This window comes from Carassius auratus, unplaced genomic scaffold (genome assembly GCF_003368295.1).
Source record: "Carassius auratus strain Wakin unplaced genomic scaffold, ASM336829v1 scaf_tig00214327, whole genome shotgun sequence".
Classification (NCBI taxonomy): domain Eukaryota; kingdom Metazoa; phylum Chordata; class Actinopteri; order Cypriniformes; family Cyprinidae; genus Carassius; species Carassius auratus.
The window spans coordinates 202,944-229,025 of record NW_020527617.1 but is presented as its reverse complement, the minus strand read 5'-3'; the positions used below and the strand labels follow the sequence as shown (position 1 = coordinate 229,025).

The following is a 26,082-nucleotide window of genomic DNA, read 5'->3' as shown; positions in this document are numbered from 1 at the left end:
ATGCTATTTATAACAGGTTTGATCAAAATGGCGGTGTTTATGGAAAAGCAGAAATACAGCGGTTACCCCTGTAAACAAAGCAGCACTGCACTTATAAACACTGCTTTATTAGGCCCACTGAGGTAAGATGAGAAAGAAAGAAAATGCCACTAAATCACTTTGTTTCTTTCAGATACAAATATCGTGAATGGATTTTTGCTTACCCCTCACAGACTTCTTTAATGATGGCTAAGAGAGGCTTTTTCTGCAGAAAAAAAAAATGAAATTAAAAAGTTATTCCTGTATTTTTCCTATATTCTTGGGAGTTCATATTCTACCTTATTTCTTTATGGCTAACAAACATTCTTCATACCCAATAATACTGCTGCATTAATATTAGATTGTAAAACTTTTGATCAAACATTCGGTTGAGTCAATTCAAGAGCAGCAAAGACCTAATACAGAATTTCAGAGTAAGGATGAATGATGAATAAATAACTTTAGGGTGATTTATGCAAGGTACTTTGTTTCAATAGTTTTTATAGAATATCATCTTCATGAATCAGACACACACTGCAGGGCCTTCTCTCTCAAATTTGAAAGGAATAGTTCAGCCAAAGTGGAAAATCAAGTCATTATTTATTCACCATGTTTTCCCAAACCCACATTACTTATTCTTCTGTGAAGCACATAATTATTAGGACTGAGAGGTCTCTTTTTAGTGTTGTGTTTTCAGCTCTGCTCATTAAAGTGGCTTTAAAACAACATGAATGTCAGTAAATACTGACAGAACGTACATTTTTGGGAGAAAAGGCAAAACATAACTATTGTAAGTTACATATACATGCATGGAGATGAAGGTTAAGTCAGCCAAAGGCACTGACCTGGTCAATCTCCATGAGTTTGGGAAAGGCCCCTGGCCACTCGATGGCCACCTTCACAATGTCTGCTGGGGGCGGCATGGCTGCGCTGATGGAGGATGTGGCTGCTCACTGCTGACTGGCTCTCATCCAAGCCTGTAGAGGGAGATAGAGGGGAAAAGCTAGGGTTATACTATGCATACAAATTTATTAAACACTTTATCAAACTGATTAGTACAACCAGGGATGTCAAAAATTCCAGTACTTTGGTAATAAGTCAATAGGGCCTTCCCCACCGCTTTAGTTCCAGAACTAAATATACAGTACTGAAGAACTGGGATGATTTTGCGCGAACTATTTCCCAGTACCATTTAAAAGGTTGCATTCGCACAGACGATGTGTCACATTAAGTGACGTAAGCCCGTCGACAGCTTTCAACAACGTTAACAAAGAAGAACAATGTTAACAACAAGAGGATGGAGGACACTGTGATCGAAACAATGTTTTTGTGTCTCACAATGTGTGTGTATCGTGGGTTTCACAATAATGGACATGGAATGTAGACGTATATGTAAAGTGATTGAAAGAATGGAAAGGAGGACTAAGAATCTACCAACGACAACTGGCAGTGCCTGCACTTCAGCATCCGTCCATCAATCGCTGTTCACCATACTTGCGAAATAAATTGACGCAATGTTTACAGTATGTTTACACAGCGTTTTAAATCATGGCGGGTGGGGGTGTTTTCGAACGCGTCTGGCCAATCAATGTGTACTTAAGTCACTGGTAGTACCAGTTGTGCTGGTTAGAGCCTGCTGCGGAGTAGGAATTAATTTGGTTTATCGAAAAAATAAAATAAAAAATTGCATCCAGTTCCAGCGATGTGAAAAAATGCCCAAAAGTGGGTAGCTCCACAATTAGTTCTAGTACTATGTAAAAGTTCCGGCGGTGCAAAGGCCATTTCGATTCCAGTAATTTTGAAATACTGGAACACACAGTTCTATCATGATTAGATACCAGGGTGCTGCTGGTCATTTTATGTATATGCTCGATGGTTATCTTTCTTATGATCCAACTCCTTGTTGTCGGTTTTCAAAACTTTTGTTTACAAAAACTGAATGAACATCAAATATTTGGTTCAAAAGCATGTTTGACCTTGAGGTGAGAACAGAGAGCTCTTTCTGTCACTAGATCATTTGCTGCTAATGTGTAAGAGCTGACACTGAGGAAGTCTTCTGGAAAACCTTGAAACTGTATTTCAGGAATGCAAAGCTTTGACCGGCGCAGTATCACTCGGAACGAGAACATTCCTCTTTTGTGACATTTGATACTGGGACATTTTAATTACCACAGTAAGATCTACATACTTGTGTGTCTTTTAAACACTTTTTTTATTCATGTCTGAATTTTGCTTTTAAACTAAAACTAATGAAATCAATTGCCATTAGACAATATATACAGCACCTATCCAGCTCAATGTGCTTTTAACACATTTAAATGAATGTTAAAGAATAAAGTACATTTACAGCACTGTCTGACAAGTCTGACACTTCCAAAAATATCTATTATTTGCAAGCTACAAGCTACAATTAAATTATGTTTTTTTTTTTTTAATTTACAAGTTTCTATAAAATGAACAGCGCTGTTATATATAATAACAATGTGTGACAAGCTGCGGAGTACTGAACAGTCATGGGATATGCAAACACAGGCCGTCATATATTACTGTGCACATGGTTGTATGTCATTATGACAAATCGACATGTTGACAAAATGACACATTTTCATGTTTGGTTTATATAAATAGTCTTGGTGAACTGCAGCTTTGTATTGTGTTGCAGTACAGTACGGCAAACTCCATTTCAAAAGAGCAAGGGTAATGTTCTTTTCCCATGATATAGACTATTGGCTGAAATTAAACAGACTATTTTCTTTTAGGCCATTTCAATCTGCAATAAAGAGCACAAGGGCAACATGAGCAAATCTCTAAAGCACATTAACAAATGAAGTCATTTTGCACTATAAAGACAGGCTTTTTCTTTATAGCTGTAGTCAAACTAACAGAAGTTCATTACAGCTCAATTTTCCTAAAGTATCTGGCTCGCAATATTTACTTAATAGCATTATAATTATTGCACATAATGAATATGAAAAAATCTATATATGTCTGAAGTCTTAAAATGTGCAACACAAATACAATAAAACAAATACAATAAAAGAAAAGGTTAGTTGAGCTGATAAAGAGAAATTGACATCTGTAAATCCCTGTGTAAATTATTTAGCACTCCTGACACTCGGGACAGTGAGGATCTCCTTTTGTCTTTGTTGATAATCCCCGTTGCATTTTTAACCCCCCATTCCATAATGCATGGGGGATGATTCTTGGAGAGAAAACAAGAACACACGCAGCCTGTGAAACAAGCATTCATTCAGCCCATTCAAACAAGCTGCCATGTCATGACTCATCCCATAATAATCTCCACAGACACTACCCAGGCTCTGTTGCTATGGCATCTGCTCCATCAGAAGTTGCCTCTTTCCAGGGTGGTTCTCTTGGAAATGTTTCATTCATGGTAAGAAGTTTCCCCATTACAGATGGCATGATTTCAGCTGACAGAAGTCAATAAATCTGAGTACCAGGATTTATGTAAAGCTCTCAGCTGTCGTTCAAATGGACAGAATAGCTGCAAATAGTTGTCATTTTTTATCCTTTGGTCTTATAAGATTTGAAATACTGTAAACAAATTAAGAAAGAGGAGTCAATGTTCTTTTATTTGTTCTTTTTTTATTTAAAGTGCAACTATTTATTTATTTACTTTTTATTTTATTTTACACCACATGCATACTAAAGACCACCTGACATTCATATTTAATAAAAACAATAATAATATTGGTACACACTTTTTACGAGCTGAATACAAACTTGTTTTCATGACAGATTTATTCAATCATAGTAATGAACACAACAGGTTAAGTAATAATCTAATGAATATCTAATATGGTGCATATAGTATTTAGCAAAATGCTCCTCTCTAGAGTTATTTTTAGTAGCTCATCATCAGGTTTATGGACACCGAATGGATTTCCTGAGGGAAATGCTGCTTGAACTGAGGTTGCTACAGACAACAGCCACATTAAAAAACATCAAAACTACATTCATTGTTTGTATCTCAAGACAAAACTTACTGAATTTGAAAACTGGGACTTAAAAGCAAGAAAGCACGAAGCTTATTGTGATTACTGAATGGCAGGAGTCTTACAAATAATGTTTAGTGTAGTGCATGCATCTACGAAAACAGCATTGATTAAAAGACTGAACTTGAGATTTAAGAATCCATTTTCAGCATTCATTTAAAAATGAGAAATCGATTATGTTAATCCAGCACTAATATCCACACAGCTGACTGGTTTACCTGTGGTAGTTTATAAATGTTGTATCCACAGAACAGACACTGATATAGTCATAAAACGACGAGAAACGCTAATTAAACATCAATGCCAAATTGTGCCAATGATTCTGGCCTTCTTAAATTTTTTACTGAAACTGAAAAATTACTGTTTTGAACATTTCGGCCTATCACTCATTTGCATAAACATTAGATCAAACAATTAATCAAACTTTTGAAATAATTTGATCACAGAGAGAGAAACATTTTTTGGGGGGAGAACACATGTTTCATGCTTTTGGAATTAATATGGCTGTGTGTAGAGCATCTGCTTAAACACAGATATAGTCATGAAAGGCCTTCAAGACTGATGATCTCTCCATGTAATTTTTTTGTTTAAATATTTATGCATTCTACTTCTTATTTTTCTATGTTTGGCTTCACTACAAGAGAATAAAACTCATGCACAAAGCTACTACAGCATACACTTGCAAGTGGTTTTATTCCACACTGTTTGTTGACATAACAGTTAAGCATGAAATGCTGGATATGTGGATACAACCACAAAGCCAGTGGGACACAACACGCAACAGTCATGTAAGGTGCTTTCACCAAACCATGTCTAGTGAAGAATTTGTTCGCTAAAGCATTCATGTGTCCATCAAAAAGTTTTACAAAATAAATGACAATTAAAGTGAAACAAATTAGCATATTTGATAGACGTGGTTTCTTAAACCTACACAATAACCCTGTTGAAAGGAACGGAGATTTAAAAAAAAACAGACTGTCAGGATTTGATTTCTGCTTAATAGTCCAGTCATTTGAACAGGCAGGCCTGGAGATGCCTGTGTCTCTCCGATGGGGGCAGGGACACACACAGCAGTGCCTGCTCTTCCATTCAATCCCTTCTGTAAAACCCACTGAATTAATCAATCACCCTGGCCAGTGGCCACTTTCACCACCAGTTTCCCCGAAACATTCAGCCTTTAATGTGAGAAAACCTGAAATGGAGAAACAAATTCACACTATACTGCACATTAATACCACAGAGTTTCTGAGAACTGCACAATGGCAATATAGGATTGGGAAAGGGCCACGAGCCAGGACCCGAACCCGGGTCGACCAAAGTGTAAAGGCGCTACGTCAACGAGCTGCCATCGAGGCTATCAGCGCCGACAGAAATAAATATTTTTTTTTAGGATATTTACTATGCTATTGTGACGCTTTAGGACAACTGCAGTTTATGTACAATTCCAATACAATGTTTTGAGGACATAATACTACTATGCATTTGCCATATTTTGAACACATTGCATAACAATCCTAGTTTTGGGTCATGTACTATGAAAATACCACGTATTTGGACATGTACTATGGTTAAAACATGTTTTACAGTGTGTACTACAATGTCTTTACCATGTATACAATAGGGCCTTCTGCACCGCTTTAGTTACAGAACTAAATGAACAGTACTAAAGTAATGGGACGATTGTGTACAAACTATTTCCCAGTACCATTTAAAGGGTTGCATTCGCACCCATGGGATACCTTGCAAACAATATGACACGTTTATGAGACTCGTATATAAAATTATATCAACATCAGATACTAGTGTTGTCACGGTACCAAAATTTCAATATTCGATACCGATACCAATGAAAATCCACGGTTCCCGGTACCAATTTTGGTACCAAAGCAAAACAAAAATATGATAATAAAAAAAAAAAAAAAAAAAAAAAACTTTCTACATGTAATATAGTTTCTACAAGTAATATAGTTATGAAAAACAGTAAACAAGTTTCACCCAAATTTAATTTGTCTTTTAATTTATGAAATTTACATTTTTTTATTTTATTTTTGGGTAAATAAAGGGGATTTGCTATTAAAATTAAAACATGGAAGAAATATTATGTGATTTATTTCTTTAAAAAATAAAGTTGCATTCATTTTTTCAACAGTAGTAGCAGTATCACATACATTCTACTAAATAATAGTAGGCTAATATTTCTAGCACAATGCTTTTATGAAAAAATTAACTTATTTTGACGGGTTGCCATGAATGCCTTTAAATTGACACTGATTTTACTCAAATGAAACGGTAAAATGCTTGTGAAGGGACTCAGAACAGTTCTGGCGATGTGGTTGATGTATTTATGTCCTCATTGAGACTGCAGATGCTACAAATTACTGCAAGTGTCACACGCTTCAGTCTATGTATTAAACAAACCCGCACCTCACTGCCATTCATTCATTCATTCACACAGAGACATGCAGAACATGCAGGATTCAGATTACAACCAACTTGTGCGGCTTAACATTTACAGATACTGGTCCTTATGGAGATTTGATTAATTTATGCTAACTTTGACAAATTCCGTGCCTGTCCATGTTAAAATGTAAGTTTCATTTTCATGACTGGATTTTGAGATTCCGTCCGTGTTTTCAGCTTCACGGGAATCATAGCGCTGTATGCCTCAAGAACCGGGTTGACCGGGTACTCGGTATCACCGGTACTTAAAGAAACCTGGTACCGTCACATTTTAATTTTTTACTACTACTACATACTATCATTTCACACAGTAATTTTAAACAAGAGACAAATGATAGCAATAATTTGATTGCAACTCAAAAGCATAATTACAAACCAATCAGCCAAACGGTTTTATTAGTATTGCTCGGAAGTTACAGACACTAAGTGTACTGTAGTAGAATTATCAGTGATTTAACATATAACCACAAGAAAACTTACACTGGTACATGATCAATGTAAAAGCTTGTTCATCCTTGCGGTCAAACTGAGACTACCTTTATTAGCTGCTGAACATCATGGACGGGACAGCATGTGGTTGTCAGAGTGACAGTCCCAGTGTGGTTTAAATCTTAAGATTTCACTCCCGCAGAGAGCTCAACACCACCAAGCCGAACAGCTGCAGTCCGTCAGTTGTGAGAAGAAAGTGAAAGAATGCTCAGAATGTTCACACTCTCACCAGGTTTCGCTTCACTGCTTTGCCCACTTCCTGTATAGATTTAAAAAAAAAGCCCTCCAGTGATTCATTGGACACCTCTACAAAGGGCCCAGGAGCACAGAGGGCCCAAACTAGCAGGGGCTACAAAGGAGCAGCGAGCTTTATCTGCGCTGAGAAACAAAGACACACGAGACAGCTACGGAGTTATTGCTACTCACTTTCTTTGTCTAACTGACACCAGTCAGCTCTCATTTCTACCCTGCAGGTCTGACCTGTGCCTTGTTCCTACAAACCTTTCTAGAGACAGAACTGTGGGTCTCGTTTTGAGACATGTATCTGGTGGATTTCCATCGGTTGCTATAGAAATGATGTAAACGGCAGAATGACGCCAAGAGATATTTTCATACAACAACCGAGTGTGGCTCTCAGTGTGGAAGGAGAGGAGGGGAGATTAGAGATTCGGACTGTGCTCCCATCTATCATGGTGCTGAACTCACAAGAGCATGGCCAACATACACAACAGGCATTTTACACATTCATGAATGCATTTTGCAAAACTGCTGACTCACTCACCGTTCACGGTGAATGTCACACCGTTAACGTGAGGAACGTTTGAGCGAAAATGAACGTATTCAAGCTTCAGACAATACTGCACACTTTGTATTATACAGAAAGATCATATCAAAATATTATTCTAGATATAATAATAATAATAATAATATGTTATTTTAAATATTAAAATAACATTATTAATAAATTATTATAATTATTTTGATACGAATAATAAATATGAATAGATAAAAGAATAAACTATTAATAGCAATAAAATATTTTAAAAGTTAATTATAGCATTAATAATATATTTATAAAAAAAAAATATTTTAAATATTTTAGTTATATCAATAATGGTAAACCAATACAAAATAATGCTAATTATAAACAAACAAATATTAGCAAACATTAATAAACATTATAATTTTTTCTTGTTTAAACTATAGAAAGTGTTTTTTTTTGTTTGTTTGTTTGTTTTTTTACTTTGCTGTCTGTCTAAATGCATATTACATGGTACTGAATCATTACCATATTCAGATTCCGAAATCAAATGTTCAAACAAATGTCTTACAACATGGTATTACTTTTTTAATCTCTCTGTTTGGGAAACGCTGAGAGATGAACAATCAGCAAAGAATGATGTTTTGATGTACAACAGACATTTTAAGTTACAATCAAATGCCTGACTCTCCTGATCCTTGCCACTAACAGTAAGTGTAAAAAGAAAAACACCATTAATTCCTTTTGAAATGTTTGTTTTACAAAAAATTAACAGTGTAGAAAATCAAAAATTCTGCACTCATTATTTCAATCTGAGCTACAGTTTACGCCTAGTGTCAAAAACAAGTCATTTTTTTCTCATACAGCAACCAGGATATCCTGTCAAATTACTCACACAGCTAAGCAGCAGTTTCCACATCTCACTAGTACCTACCTTCCATAGCTACCTAAGGAAACCACAACTTTTAGTAAAAATGACCCTACTGATTCTGAAACAGTAAAGATTAAAGTTAAAATGTTAAACAAGTATCCACCCACATATGCACTAAAACGATGCATCTATTTAGTAAACACAGCACAGTGCAGTGTGGAAATGTCACTCAACAGGTACACAGCTACAGTACTGCACATCAAATCTAAATTACATATTTCAAAACACATTCAAGTGTCTAGGCCAATATTGATTATCCTGCCTGCTCGATGGAGAGACCTCAATAAAGCAAACAGACCAAACGAAAAGTTTCAGCAACGTATTTATATTTGCAAAAAGGAAAAATGCAGCCTGGTTCACAGACAAATCTGTAGTGATATGTTAGGGGTCATAGAGTTGACCCCAGTGGACAAAGCCACACTTTGAGCAGCCCAGACTCATAAGAAAGCATAAAGAAACTTACCCGGAAACCTCTGCAACGATCACCCGATCGAACGAGTTTATGTTTCCTGTTCTTTAAGCCTCAACAGTGCAGTGTGTTGCTTCACCACCAAGATGCATCATCAACAAAAGACTTTAAAATCAAGACTACATCCATATTGATCACACAACTCCTCATGAACCTTGACTTAACCAGTGAGAAAGACAGAGATAAAGAAAGAGAGAGGAAACAGACTGAGGAAGTAGGCGTTCATCACAAGAAGAGGAAACTGCTGGGCCAAAGTTACATGAAAAGGCGGTAAATTTCAAAGATGCAACGCAACTGAAGACACGAGGAGGAAACGGACCCATAGGCTCCTTGCTCGGTTTAATCTGAGTGTGTCAGACAATAACAGAAAACATGGAAACACACTGATCGCTTGAGATAAAGTGATGATTTGGTGCATGCATTTAGAAGACAAATGATAAAAATAAGACGTGTGATAATTAGGTCACAGGAAGTAGTTTTCAAGCCACATAGGAATGTCTGTAAAATAAATTTTAAATGAATGAAATCTATTTCGATTATTAGGATTTATATATTTATAGTATATATATATATATATATATATATATATATTTGTCCATTATTAGTAATGGAAAATTTTTATTATACATTCTCATTGCTGTAATGTAAAGAATTTGTGACAAATCCCTTTGATACAGTAGTGACAACAATCCTAAGCCAACTTTTTTCCCATAAAAAAAAAAATTACAAAAAGATTCAAAAAAAAAAAATCTGTACAGATCATCTAGAGGGTCCTGTATCCTGTTCTACAGATAAGGTGACCCTTAATCAAACCCATATGAAACAATTGGCTCCACTTCACACTCAGCTGGGTCTTTCATAAAAACTTCTATGAGTTGATAAAAAATAAGCATGAATGCAGACCACTTCAGTGTGAAATTTCTTCTTTTTTTCAAATAATTCCTTTGATTTCTCAAAGAACTCACGCTTTCGCTCTGATACATGTGCGGCCCAGATAAACAAAGCTGACACTAGGACACTGACTCACAGTGCCATGGTAACAAAATTAAAAAACAACCCATAAAGCAGAAAAATAACATGCTCAGTTTATGACTAGCTGGGCAGAATGACATTCCCGGAAAGAGATGCCTGGTGCCACACACGAACAACACTAATGATCAGTGTGCTAATTGTCACAAGGGCACATTTTCAAGAATAAAAAAAAAAAAAAGGAAAACGGGAACGAAAGCTGCGGATTACAGCATGGGCCGGCCACTCTCATTTCCCATATCTGCTCATCCTTTCACTATTTTGAGGAGAACGCTTAGTCGTTTCTGATGCAACAGCAGCAGCTGGGTAGTAAAATCAAGAGCTGCTTACATCTTGTTACCCATTTAAGGTTCAGGGGGATGAGAAGGTGCATATGTTAGTTCCACCCCTTGTGGGCTCCTAGGGGCCGGCCGGCCCTGCTCTCACAGCTGTTGTGGTGGCTCTGGGTTCCCTCGAGCTATGAATAGAGATCAGTGGAGAGCTGGTCAATGAAAAATTCTAGGTCTGGCCTAGATTCATGCGTGGTCGGGTGCATCAAACCAGCACTGTTTAGACTGACTGGTAAAATTGGTCAAGGTCTTTGAGAGCAGCTAGAAAGAAAAAAAAGGAAGACAAATGAGGAGAAAGAAGGAGATCCACACATTTTTCTAAAAAATTAGCACATCTAAAATTAAACACTGACCTTCTTTTGGGGCCTTTACTGTGATAAATGAATGACAGCTCCACTTACAACAATATAAAGTGCAATGTGTTCAGATGTTCTCGATTTAAAAAAAAAAAAAAGTAACATTCATTTACTCATTCATTGGTTTAAACCCACATAAAAGGAGATATTCTGCAAAATGCTCGTCCTGCTCTTTTACAACATTTCAAATTACGACCCGCTGCTGTCAAAAATAAAATAAAAACCCCATAAAATGGCTCCACAGCCCTGTTTGGACTGGGCTAGTTTTCCAGGAGGTCATACTTTCCTAAGTTTATATTTTTGCCATATTAAGCCCATGAAAATCTAAAGTCTGTTTTCCCCTCACACAACCTTTGTAAAGATTCCAGAGCAAATAACTACAGTTTTTCTGCAAACTCAAATGTCCTCTGAGAAATCGAATCCTGTCCAAACGCAGGTGTCTGTGATTGCTGATACTGTATTATCACAACACTTGCTGCCATTTATTTTATTTATTTTTCAATACAGACTAGGGATGACACAAATCTCAATATAATATTGAACCATTCGGTAAAACATCAACGGTTCAATACACGCTTATGAATTGCATGTATTTCTACAGTTTTGTATTTTATTTCTCCCTGAATAGGCTGTTTTTGCCTGTGGAGATGAGGAAACTCGTCCACGGTCATAACGTGATAGACAGTTTAAGCGCTTCTATTGATTCATGAGGGCTAACTGTATTGTTGCATATCTGATACAGACAGCATCAAACGAAAAAAGTATAATGAAATTGAGTAGAACCAAATAGTAGAAACTCCTAAGACAGGCCATATTGATATTAGGATCAGGTAAAATCTTAATTTCTCTGCTCGGTTATGGGTTTATTATAAACAACCACTTCTGTAAACTCATGTGAAGTTCAATTACATTTTTTTAGAATGGATTAAAATACCATGTATAAAAAAAAAAAATGCATTAAAAAGTTATATCATTACGATGCATGCAATAATAATATATATATGTGAATTGTAACTCAGTTCTGTTTAGAAAGTCGGTACAGTCAACAGTATATTCAAGCACACAAAGCTTCTCATCTCACCTCAAATCAAAAGTCTCCTGACTAGAGAAACAAACACAGCTGACCTAGAAGCGATGTTCCCATTTTGATGGTCGAGGATCCAGCAGCAGTCTCCTTGGAGGTGCATGTGTGATGTGCCATGTTGCAATTAGCCATTTCTTGTTTTTAGTACCTAAACCCCAACTCAGGAGCAAAGAGACCCCCCTACATGCTATACTGCCTCTGACAAACCTGATTAAGTCACCCAATCCAGCCCTGTGAGTTAGCTTGCCAAAAGCAGACATGGCTTGGTGGTACTCCTGAGCAGAGCTGCCAACAACCTTTGCACATGGAAACCTTGCTCTGGATTTATTCAGGTTCATCTCACTTTGGTCATTTTATCTATTTTGCTGCTTCCAAACAGCATTTAAATCAATTTGTTTTGTTAAAAATATATTTGAGAATTTTTGCACACAATCAAATACCAAAACAGTTGTTAGTTGCAGCTCTTTAACCCATCCAAAGTGCACACACACACACCAGTGAACACACACACACACCGTGAACACACACCCGGAGCATTGGGCAGCCATTTATGCTGTGGTGCCCGGGGGGCAGTTCAGGGTTTGGTGCCTTGCTCAAGGGCACCCAAGTAGTGGCATTGCCAGCCCAAGACTCGAACCCACAACCCTAGGTTTAGGAGTCAAACTCTCTAACCACTGGGCCATGACTTGTGATGATTTTGTAATCAGCATCATTAATCAACATGGATAAACAGAGCTTTTTTCAATGATCTGGGAAGGAGGACCCAATTGCAGTGAGATAACAAGGTTTTACTGACAAGACAGACTGATACAAGAGGTAGTAAAAGTGCACAACAGATACCACAACAGGAACACAATAAACAGAACAGCTAGGGAAGGCCACTGGGAAGGCTTTAGGAAACAACTGGCAGAATACTTGGGCAACAGAGGGGGCAGCAAGACCAGGCTGATAGAGTAGGCCACACAAGGTACCATAGAGTAAAGCTCAGAAACCTGTTGACCACCGAGACAGACCAGATGCCAGGCTGGTAGAACCAGGGCAGGACACACAGGGACAGGTCAGGAAGTCGAACACAAGACTAGACAGGACAAAGCTCCACAAAAACACAGGTTTAATCAAAGACAAAGAATATAAACCAATGAACTAATAAAAGTAAAGTAACAATAAGAAATTACCAATTTAACCAATTTAAGAGAATGATCAAACAAAACCAAGAATCAAGACTAGAACATTACAAATTAAAGCAAATGAAAAGAAAAAAAAAATTACTAAAACAAGGAGCAAGACAAAAACATAGATTCACAACGACTAGACTAAACAAGGGCACAAGACCAACCAGACAGGGCTACACGGACATGAGAAGGGGTGAGAATGACAATGGACAAGCAAACACAAAAGGGTAAGGTGCACTATAAATAGGGAGGAAAATACATGAGGGACAGGTGAGCACAATTACACCAACTAGGGAAACAAGAGGGTGTGGTAAAGAGGAAACAAGGAGGAGGGGCTAAAGGAGCACATGGCCGAGAAAATAACTAACAAGGCCATGTGCTGACACTAGACATAAACAAAGTAAAAGTGCAAAACCCTGAAAGTTTTTAAAAGGATACAGTAATAGATGTACACTGCTGCAATATTATAAAAGACCTATGTGTTTTTTACCTTTAAAAAGAAAAAAAAAATTGCAGCTTTCCTTTAAAAGGCATCTGCTTTACAGTTCCATTCCATGGTTAGATTTCCAAAGTGAAATCAAATAGCTCACTTAGGATGAAGTGAGCTAGGATGAAATGTTATTTCTCAACTGTAACATTCTAGGAAAGATTACTTCTAACCATCCTAATCACAGAGAAAGACTAATGTCTAAATTTAAAGCAGCTCAAGCCGAGAGTCTGGTCACAGTGACATGTATTTGGCAGGTGAAGTGGTTTGTTTATAGGTCTAAGATGAGTGTCTTCTATCTAAAAGTGTCTTTACTGTTACAAAAGCGTCTGCGGATGCAAGACAAGAGATGGAGGTGGGGAGAGGAAGATTCAGTCACTGGCTGTGTGACCTTCTGCTCACAGGCTCCTCAGCCCAGCAGGAAACACTCTAAACAGGTCAGACCTATGACAGCCTTCAAACATGAGATGCTGTTACCACATTCACTCACAGAGAAAGGAAACACCCAGAAATCAAACTGCAAACATCTCTCTCACAAACTACTTGCACCAAAAAAAAAAAAAAAAAAAAAAAAAAAAAAGTATGATTATGAACAATGAATAGGACAAAGTTCAACCAATAATGTATTCTTTAGAAATACAAAAAAAAAAAAAAAAAAAAAAAAACACTGAATTCAAATAATCAACTGATAGATTTAAAAACAGATACCATTAAAAACTCTGGGGTCATAAGATTTTTTTTATGTTTTTGAAAGAAATATGTGCTCACACATATTAAATGAATTAGCAGGGCCGTCAGCAAATTCAAACTGAACCAGAAAGTAACACTTTTTATACAAAGTAAAAAAAGAAAAAAAGAAAGACTTCCACATGAGCAACTTGACAATCTATAATTATTATTTAAATTAACTGTAGAAAGTTGATTATTTTCTTGAGTTATAGTTTCCTCAAGAATAGCTTTGGAGCATTAAGATGAACCACTTCTGGTAATTCACTTTGTGCACACGTGCCAATGCACACAAACACTAAAAATCACCATGTTGACCAGCTCCCATCCCCACACCACATCCCACAAAGTGAACTGGAACATTTAAGTCCTCTTAAATCAACCCTCACCTCATTACACTGGTTTCTCTGGCTAAATTAAAACTAATTAGTAACGGTGGGATGGGATGAAAGAAATTCAAGCAATTTCCTCAAACATCGCCACAAGATCTTGGCCAGTGCTGCTCTTGGAACTGCTAGACGGCTAACAGGCACAGCAGAGAGATTAGGAGAGGCATCCAGAAGTCAGAGATGACGAGAAGAAGCTCTGTGTCAGGAACCCAACATCAGCTACTAATTCAGCATCCAACAGAACTGGATCTCACAGTGATGACCGTAAATTTCACTGCAAGTGAAGCAAAGTGTGCAAACACAAAGCCAGATTACGTCGCCTCTAGTGTCGCCAAATGAAACTGAATTGCAGCAGTATCTTGCAATATAATAATAATAATAATAATAATAATAATAATAATAATAATAATATCCTGTCACTTTTTAATTATTATGCACTACTTTAATTTTTGTACTTAATTTTACAAGACAATTTATATACAAAATAATTACTATTAGTGTTTATTTATTACTTACATATTATTGTTATTCTTATATTTTTTATCATTATTATGCAATACTTTCAGATTTATACGAAACAATATATTTACAGAATAATTAATATTAGTATTTATTATATACACACATTAACCTAATATCATCCCAAACTTATTCTGATGTCTAAATAAATATATTTCTTCTTCTTTTTTTAATTTTAACCATATTTTTGGGCATGCTCTTATCTAAAATTAGGTCTCCTATAAAAGTTAGTAGTGTGCCACTCAATTTTACTTCCTCCCGCCATACATTCACTGTCAATCTTACAATCTTATAATGAAATGATCTTGTAAATCTTAAAAGTTGCTATATTGATCTTTTTAGATATCATTTCAATAACTATAACCAAAATTCCTTCAAATATGAACTCATTATTCAATATATGATCACTGAAACAAAAAGCAGTGCAAGCCACCTTAGCTTTTGTGATCTTTGATACATTAGTAGAAGCAAAATAAACAAATCCTTCAACCGATCACGTATTAGAGAAAAGCTAATGGATTACAATCAATGAACACATCTCATGAATGAGTTCTGTTCTCAGAAACAGGAACAGCCGTTGGGTGAATACACGCTGAAAACATGCTGCTGACCTCTGCCTGTTGTAGGCATCACACAATGGTAGCCTCTGACCGTTTGACACCAGCTCTGATGTACAGACTCGGTTTGGGAAACCATGGGAACCGTGTTGATTTGTTTTAGTCTCTCACATGAAGATGGCCTCAGGCTGAGGAGATGGAAGAGGTGTGGGTCTCTCCAGGGATAAGCACAAAACCTTTATTTAGCAGCGACACAGGCGAACTGTTACAACCGCTGATGTATGTTAAACGCAGGCGATGTGCTGCGATGCCCTCAGGAGCACTTACCAGAGAGTGGGATGGAGTGGGCAGCATTGTTCATAAACTGTTCTTTCAGAAATAGTGAGCGCTATATAAAGTACTGAATTACACAAACACGTGGGTTATGAAACATGCTCTTCAATGAAAAACCAGCATTGGATAATCAAAGGAAAGAAGAGCTTGTTCAACAATGCATCTCGTTTTTCACTAACAATAAACTTAATAGCAACATGTACAATGAATGTGCAATATACTGTAGTATAACCATGACATATATTACATTTCTTGAACCAAATCAAGAGTTTGTTCAAATAGCAACTGAATTAGAAACGTTAATCAGGATGCTTGCTGTAGAATAAGCAACTAATATATTAACAATTTTATAAGAAGATTAAACAGAATCACAGAAGAGACATATCTTTAATCATCTGCAATGCATTTGGACAGTTCCCAGAACAGGCATCCAAGACACAAGATTAAACAATTGTGGAAGTAAAACAAAAGACTTTTTTCCAAGTCGGTTTTATGTTAACTTACAAAAAAAAAGGGAAGTGGAAGAACTTGTTTCCCCTGACATATAAATAAATGGGAGGATGGATCCACCATAAGTCAAGGCTTTATTCGTGTCTGTCGAGGTGGGAAATGACAACCCTCTCTATTCTCATCTGCTTGAGATCATAAATTCCCTTTTCCGAATTCCCACTCATAAAATTGTCAGAAACATGCCTGAAAATGATGCATCAAGCCAGCAATAGATAAACACAGCTATTCTGCTCTTTTGGAATTAATGAAACATTACAAACCCTTTGGTCACATGATTCTCTGATCATCTTGAGTTCATATGTGCACAATGAGAGGGACATTTAAGGACAAACCCAATCCACTGACTGGAGACAAAATAAAATTAGGACAGGTTTCAGCATGAACTTTATTCATTCCCAATGAGCTACACAACAAACTGTATTGTGTTTGTGTGTCGCTGGGTTTAGGAAAAGGTCTGAGCAAACACAATGCTGGAGCTATACAGTACACTTTGCCTGACTTTTACAAGAAAACCACACCACCAGAAACCAGACTAATCCAGTCCTCTCCAAACAGACACTCAAATCCAAAAATGTGTAAAAGGATCTAATTTCTAAATTGTTATAGTTGTTCCACCAATAACTTTTCCATGACGTTTCAAGTTGCGAATTAATAATTCTGAATTATTATTCATGAAATTAATAATTGATTATTTATTTTTTTATTTTATATATATTTATATATATTTTAAAAACACAAGAACCAATGATTTGCTCACAAATCAGCCATCATTACTTTACTGCAAGTTGTTTTCTACTTAAAAGCAATATCTACCAAATATTAAAAAAACAGCACAACTAGAAAAATGTATATTCTTTATATAAAATCCAATGACATTTCCATGACAAAGTCAGCATCAAATCATAAATTCACACCATTTTCTAAATGCATCTTTTATTGAACTCATTGCAAAAGTTTTATCAATGCATATCATTTTGATGCTATATGCCGAATGTCACCGATCATTTAGTCAGCTTAAACCCCGTCCTTTTCCTACAATCGACCTCAAGCTCAGATTCAGATCTACTTTTAAATTTGAAGTAATTTCCATCCAATTACAATTTGCTGTTTTTCCATGTTTTCCATGAACAAGGGAAGCTTGAAAATATTGGAAATTAGCCTTTGGTTGATGTATGGCCAAAGCTCCTACAAACAAAACAAAACTTTATGGATCATCTATAGTTTTCTTTGCATAAAAAACTGGTACACAAGACAGTATTTGAGTCTTCTTTGAATTACTTCATTTTAGGGTTTGTCTTCTTTACTCCCATTTTATCAAAAAACTCCTCCATTTGCACAAGTCTGAGGTTTCACTGATGTGTCTATCAGAACAGGGATCTCTAAACCACTTAAGATTGCTCTTGCTCAGAAGATGATGAGAATTCTAGCAGTCAGCGTAATGTACAGCCAGACGAGAGGTGATTTCAGGACACGGACAGCAGCAGGAGTCACAGACAACATGAAAATAAACAGCAGCCAGACCAGCTCCATTTCACACGGGATCATACCATGAATAATCAGTCATGCGATGTAAAGATTAATGATATCCGTCAGTTTGCTAATGGTGATGTGGGGGTTCCCAGGCTCTTGGCTGGAGGGGTCTGTAAGCATGCATACTTGACATCTGCAGGCCGAACATACCGTGATCTGGTATGAATGAGGCCACTTACTTCCCCGCTGTTAATCTATAGTCTGCTGACAACTAAAAACCTTGATAGCCAGATCCTAAATTTCATTTCTCTCTACTATCTTCTTGTCCCAAAACACTGGGTCTCTCTTTCAACTGTGCAATAACTTTTCTCACATCTTTTCTCCACAAGACAAGCTGCATGTTCATAGTTACAGGTTTAATACAGTCAAGGGTTTTTTCGAAACCCTAAACCCTCAATATACCTGTAACAGTGATTCTTGCCTTGGCATAATAACACATGTGCAGAGCTAGCGGGGATAAGTCTGCAAACCCTACAAGGCCACTATGACAAAGCGAATTACATACTAAACTCACTGTGAGGGGTTACGTTTCTACCTATTTTAAGCCTGCAATTCTAGATCTTCAGCACTGAAAATGTAGAGCAACATGTCACCACAATCCCCGATGGGTTAATTTATCTTGAATCTAGACCTGCACAAGTCTGGAACATTCTATGATTGATCTGATGCTATTTTTACGCGTCCCACTTCAAGGAACTGGTTCAAATACACGATCCACTTAAACACAAGTACAGAAGAAGTCTTCGGGAAATGAGACTCGCTCTGTAAAACTACAAGGCATACCCCGATAATTTGACAAATTTCCCGCTACCATCCCACCATTAGTGGAAAAAATTTTCTCAAGAGCAATGAAAATAAGCTCTCAGAGTTACACAAACAAAGTGTTTCAGGGTCAAAAGCAAAGCTTTAACCTGCACTGAGCCTGAACTGACTGGATTTTCTGAAGATCTCAGGCCTGAAGAACTATCATTCAGCGGCAGTAAAGTTTAAGCTTCCATACCAAGCATTATGATATATATACATAATTATCCCAAGCACTGTAATTTGCAATAATAGCGTGCTATGGAAACACTGTGCGCTGTGGGAGTGCTGGCATAGATCATTGTCTGCTGGGCTTCTAACCTTCAAAGCATCATCCCTGCAGAGTGCAGCCGTTCTGTAGAGTCGCCGGGCTGTTCCTGAACCTGAGGTGCCAATGAACGGCTGTAGTCTTTATTGATCCGGTTGGTGCCAGGCGGATGGGAGGGGAACAAAGAGACACTGTGCTTAACACACACACACAAAGCCAGCTGTCCCTTGCTCCTCCCAAACCCCCAGCTGTATATGGACTTTCACCAACCATCCCCCCATCATCATGGACCGAGACCAAACACAGCCCTGTTTCTACTGTCCATTTTCAGGATCTTCTCCTCAGTCAAATCGCCTTCACTGGAAACGCCCATCGCAATGCCAGCCTTCATTTTGTGTGTGTGCCCACATGTGCTTTCATCTCCAGGCCTCAGCCCTACTCTACCCATTCATTGGGGTTTGCTTTGGGCTGTAATTTTTCATGGTGGTACCGTTTACATCACTCAGGATGTCCTTTAATTGATGTAGTTCTATTATAGGCATGGGCATGGCTACCTTTTTCCCTTGTGGTTTAATTTTGGGACAATAACAAATAAGACTGTCTGTGATAAAGACAATGAAGAATCTAATTTAAAACACATATCGAGCTAAGGTGTGTTTACATGGACACTTTTTTACTTCAATCGGAATGAATTCATTCTGATTAACGAACCCGAACCTAGTGTTTACATGAACGGGAAATAAAGTGATCGGGTTGATGTGCGCGTTTACATATCATAAGCTTCTGATCGGATTTACTCTTTTGACTTGCGCACACTGCATGATTTTTTTCCTGTCGACTAATCTAACGATTATTTTTTTGATTAGTCGACTAATATAACGATAATTTGTTTTTATAAATTATAAATCTAATGTTCTTTTTTTAATTAGCCAATTAATCGTTTGGATAAATGAAAAAATATATATAGAAGTTCAACTTCTAATATAATATTTCAACCTTTATTCATTCAAGTTTTTACAGTATACAAAAAATAAAGAGGCAAAGAAAATTATTTTACTCTGGCTAATATGAGTTAACGATAGCGTTTATAATTGAACCACAGTAGCCACAAATTTACTGTTGTCTGAGACGTCATGAAATGTTATTTGGCATCACAAACCATAAAATATAGTCAGGGTTCTGCTATGGTTTATTTTCATAAAAGGTAAACACAGGTTACCTGTTAACACGATCACATTTTTTTGTTTATCCTACTTACTTGTGCTGCCGTCGTGCACCATATCGGTTTTGCAAATGGAACAAAGGTCCATTTTATTTGGCCTCTGTTTAAAGTATTCCCATACTTTTGATAACATGATAACATGTGATAGAATGCAACTTTCTCCATTCCCAGGAGCAGAAGCGGCCATTACGCGAAATGTAAACACTGTTTCCCGCTGCTGTTTTAAAAAGCACACATTATATTTATCTACTTTAGGGTCCTAATTAGGCGACAACCAGCACATGAACTATTGTGCTGCTTAACTTTACTTTAGCAACAAAACAAAAAAAGTAGTAAAAGTGCCTCTTCCCGCACTGGTAGGACGTGGTCGTGTTTCACTTCACATACTCTGAGTGAAATGGGAGATTTACACTCACCTAAAGGATTATTAGGAACACCTGTTCAATTTCTCATTAATGCAATTATCTAATCAACCAATCACAAGGCAGTTGCTTCAACTTATTTATGGGTGTGGTCCTGGTCAAGACAATCACCTAAACTCCAAACTGAATGTCAGAATGGGAAAGAAATGTGATTTAAGCAATTTTGAGCATGGCATGGTTGTTGGTGCCAGACGGGCCGGTCTGAGTATTTCACAATCTGCTCAGTTACTTTTCACACACAACCATTTCTAGGGTTTACAAAGAATGGTGTGAAAAGGGAAAAACATCCAGTATGCGGCAGTCCTGTGGGCGAAAATGCCTTGTTGATGCTAGAGGTCAGAGGAGAATGGGCCGACTGATTCAGACTGATTCAAGCTGATAGAAGAGAAACTTTGACTGAAATAACCACAATAAGCCACAACACTCACAACCTTGAGGCGGATGGGCTACAACAGCAGAAGACCCCACCGGGTACCACTCATCTCCACTACAAATAGGAAAAAGAGGCTACAATTTGCACGAGCTCACCAAAATTGGACAGTTGAAGCCTGGAAAAATGTTGCCTGGTCTGATGAGTCTTAATTTCTGTTGAGACATTCAGATGATAGAGTCAAAATTTGATGTAAACAGAATGAGAACATGGATCCATCATGCTTCGTTAGTACTGTGTTTTTGATGGAAATGGTGTGGGGAATATTTTTGATGAAATCCGAGAGCTTTCTGACCCTCCATAGACAGCTACGCAACTTTAACGTTCAAAGCCCAGAAAGGTTGTAAGGACATTGTTAAAATAGTTAATGTGACATCAGAGGTGCAACCTTAATGTTATGAAGCTACAAGAATAAAAAACAAAAATAACAACTTTATTCAACAATTTTTATTTCATGGAAGAGAAGAAATTGCTGAATAAAGTAATTTCATTATTTTTGTTTTCTTTGTGCACAAAAAGTTTGCTCGTATCTTCATAACATTTAGGATTATGAATTATTTTAATTATATCCACACTACTATTTTGGCCCTTGAACGTGTCCATTATGTTAATGTCTCCGGAGGGTCAGAAAGCTCCCAGATTTCATCAAAAATATCTCAATTTGTGTTCTGAAGATGAAAGATGTCTTATGGGTTTGGAAAGAGTAATGACAGAATTTTCATGAGTGCAATATCCCTTTAACTAAAACTAATAAAATTAGTTTTCTAATTAAATTAGTTTTCAGTAATTAAAGTAAAGCTAATTTGCTGAAATAAAATATAAATATAAAATTGAAAACTTAAACTTAAGAAACTTAAAATTAGATAAAAATTAGAATTGAATAATATTTGGGAGGAAAAAAAACACATGGAATCTAAACCAAAATGTAAAAAAAAAAAAAACAATTTATATTGTTCTTCTTATTATTTTTTATTAGCTTTGGCTTGTGTGTATATATATATATATATATATATATATATATATATATATATATATATAGACGGGTCACACAAACATCTTGTCGTAACCACCATGCTCCTCATAGAAGAGATGTATTCAAATCAGAGCATTGTATGATTTAATTTTAATTTTTTTTTTAATTGACCTTTAAAAAAAAAAAAAAAAAAAGCATGACATTACTGACACTTATCCAGTTGGTAAAGTGTGGCTTACATTTTTTTTTAGGTGAACCACAACGATTCAAAAATGCATCTGAAAATGACCTTCCTCGGTCTGCCACGTTCTCAAAATGCTGAAGATTCTCCTATTACACAGTTGTTCACATTAAATCCATTACATCAGCGATAAAAGGCCTTCTCAGAGTCCTGTTCTGGCCATGGAGAGAGTAATAACTCTCTTGAATGTCATTACGATGCGATCAAACATCAAACAGGAAAAGAACTAAACACTCATCTCTGGAAAAACATTCTACACGTCCGTTAGAGCAGGAAACAGACGAGCGTGTGATGTAGCGGCACAGGAAGCTGCTCACCTGACTCTCTACTCTGATTTCTTCTCCGCTGATGACGGATGTTCGGTTTCGTTTGTTTTAGTTTTTTTGTTTTTCCCCCCAGAAACAGTGGCTCTTACAGGAATCATGAGTTCAGTCGTGTAAACAAAAAACAGCAACGATAAAAAGCCTCAGTTGACTATTTAGTATATAGTACTGTATTTAATAATTCAACATTAATAACTCATTTTATTTTATTTACACTGGACAGAGGTAGATTTCAGTGCTCACACACACATGCGCGTGCCTTGAAGAAAGTGGCCTGTCATGGGTCAGACACTGTGACAATGTCTACAGCAGGTGGTCAGCAGACAGATGCACCGTCTGCCAGAGTTCAAAGCAGCCTGACAGAGACTGAAACAAATGGAGAAGAGTGAGAGAAAGAAAAAAAGAGAAACAGCAGAACAGTAGTGAAGAAAACCACCTGCAGAACATTCCTTGCAGAACAGTAGCACAGGTCAACCAAGTTTTCAGAGGAGACATTCCAGCACAGCCAAAAAAAAAAAACCCTCTTAAAGCCAGGGAGTGGTTTAACACAGCTGCCAGCTTTATCCTCACATATGGCCAGCACTAGACACCCACCAGCAGGTTCCTGGACCATTTCAAAAGAAGGAAAAATACACCATGTGAATCAATATTTAGATGATTTCAGGTAGATTTTATTGTTTGTTTTTAGTTGATGAAAAACACTCTGCTTATAAGATACAAGCTTTTTCATGAGTTTGGTAGCATTCCGGCTCTAAATGAAAGGCTGTGCTGTTTTTATTTTCAAAGTCAACTTCTGTCAACCAATCAGACGTAAACATAAAACAGTTTATATACTACTTAAAAAATACCATTGTTATTATTATTATTATTATTATTATTATTATTATTAACAACAACAATAACATCATTAACAATATTTTGATAAAAATGTTAAATATTCTTGAATATTTTAAATAAAAACATAAATAATTTACAATAATATTTTTAATATTTGTAAATATTTTTAATTCAATTAAGAGAGTGAGCAGTGGCTCTGACATGTTCTTGTTCAACAGATGCATAGACTGCGTAATTCTTTAGACAAATAGCAGAACAGAGCCTTTTGTTTTACTGAATTACGGACCACACTGCAATAGTGATTTCACATATAACCACAGAAATCATCCCCCAAAGCGAACAAAAGTTCTTCTATCTGTAAAACACTGCACATTTGAGTGTATTTATACGTTCACTCATGCCTCTCTGCAGCTTCATTTGTTTACACAGACACCCGCTGTTTACTTCTGCACATTCACAATCAATTTAAAAGGGTTTCATCATATCTGATACTGCATGCACTCCAACAGTGAATAAAAAAATCCTTGCTAGCACATTACAGTCCCCTAGATCTTTATACACAAAAGCTTTTAAAGTCAAAGCCAGGCAGCGATGACAAATTCGGTCTGGTCTGCCCTCCTCAAATTGCAGCCTGTGCCTTTTGTGACAGTATCACGATGCACTTGATTCTGGTGAAACACAAATGTTTTTGATGAATCAGCTGTCTTTAAATTAAACCTTGTGAAGGATAAAAAGAGAAGCGTACTGTCTATCCGCTAGATACATATATCGCATGTCTGACACACCCAGCACAAACATCTCTTCTGAGGCTTGATGTAATTAGTCGTAATGATGCTCATCAACAGGAAGAAAGCCAAAATGGGGGTGCAGTGTTTTCCTCTTTATGCAAAGCAACACTCTTGGAAAGGCATGCGACGCTGTTAGACCTCACTGGACCTGAGAGAGGACAAGAGTCGACCTAGAGCTTTGATGACAGCAGTGCTCCCAGCATCCTGTCCAGACTTTCACTTCCTCTTCCTCTCATCCTTATGTCCTACATGTACATGCATGAATTTTCTGATTTATCCAAGGCATATAAAAAAAATAAAAAAAAAGTTTTAGCTTCCATACACATCGATTTCTTAGAAATGTACTCGGTTTCATTTGGTTTTACAGCATTTTGAACATTTTGAAAACGTTAATTCTGTTAATCAATCAGATGCAAGCACTGCTTGTAATATACTGCTATAATATACTTCTGGTATCACAAAAATAAATTAATAGTTTATTTTAAATGTATCGATCTGTAATTTAATATTTACCTTCATTTTATAATTTGATATAATATTCAATTTAATATTTAATTACATTTTTTAATCATATTAAAGTTAATTTAAATTACAGATGCTGTGATAACTGACATTGCAAAACATTAAACATTATTTTTAATATATTTATTATATATTAATATGTTTTATATCTATACGATTTATAGAGCTTTTTTTATTACATGTTTTATTACATTTTAGTAACAGCACATTAAATTTTACAACCTGACTAAGCTTGGCATGAGGTTTTTTTCTTCAGCGGTTTCACTTATTGACTCCCAAAAACTATGAAAATTATTTTTTAAACGGACATTGAAAACACTGATCAGCAAATGAGTAGTTCAAGTCATTGTTTTTCTGAATGGTATTTAAATCCATCTTGAAACTTAAATGAATAGAACCAGTCAAAAATAAAATAAAAAACAGCATCATGTCATTAACCATTTCCCATTTATCTCAACAACAGTTACTCAGCTAATAACAAGTCGATTTTAAACACATGCGGTTTTGCACTCGACCTGCATCTCTCTTCTTCTATTTTCTCTGACTCACACTGAGCTCACGGTCTGACCTGAAGCAGAAAACCACAGATGATGGCGCAGGTCTGTAGCCAGTGAATCAGCACTCCGGCAAACACAGCGAATCCAACGGCTCACAACAGGAACAAGACAAATCTCAACCCATGATGAAGTCCTAGAAAAGTGGATCAAGATGTGGGTCATTATTAGTGCCCAATTTCAAAACTGCAGAATCCACGTGGAGAGGATCAAATCTGGATTTGTGTTGATCCCTACACATGCTCAAACACTGTTAACATGGCAGTCCCGGACCTCTTGCTCTTTTAATGGCCTACGTCTTGGCTAAGTGATGAAATGGCATGATAACAGCATCAGGACGCAGTCTAACACGCTCGCCAGAAGGAGAGAGGGAGCTGCCACATCTGGCACTCTTCCAAGAGAGAAGGCTTTTACTGCAAGCGCACAGCTGGGACGACCGTAAGCATGCAGCTGCGATGACCTGAGGCTCACAAATCTATCTGTGCCCGCTCAGAGAAAACAGACTGTGCCAAATCAGTACCAGCAGGACCAGTTCAA

At 36.8% G+C, this 26,082-nt stretch overlaps 1 protein-coding gene across 6 annotated transcripts in view; it reads right to left on the bottom strand.

Annotated features, from left to right (window-relative positions):
* Positions 1-26,082, bottom strand: part of LOC113091841 (engulfment and cell motility protein 1-like) — an 84,216-nt gene that overhangs the window by 54,273 nt on the left and 3,861 nt on the right. For 2 of the 6 annotated variants that reach the window (XM_026257490.1, XM_026257493.1), the window contains exons 1-3: positions 9,138-9,374; positions 864-995; positions 204-244 (exon numbers count right to left, since the gene is read on the bottom strand). In XM_026257490.1, the coding sequence (XP_026113275.1) occupies positions 204-244; positions 864-941 (119 nt within the window). In that variant the 5' untranslated portion in view covers positions 942-995; positions 9,138-9,374. Of the gene's footprint in view, positions 1-203; positions 245-863; positions 996-9,137; positions 9,375-25,559; positions 25,682-26,082 lie in introns of those variants that run through there. The other 4 variants (XM_026257494.1, XM_026257495.1, XM_026257492.1 and 1 more) reach the window with 3 other exon arrangements.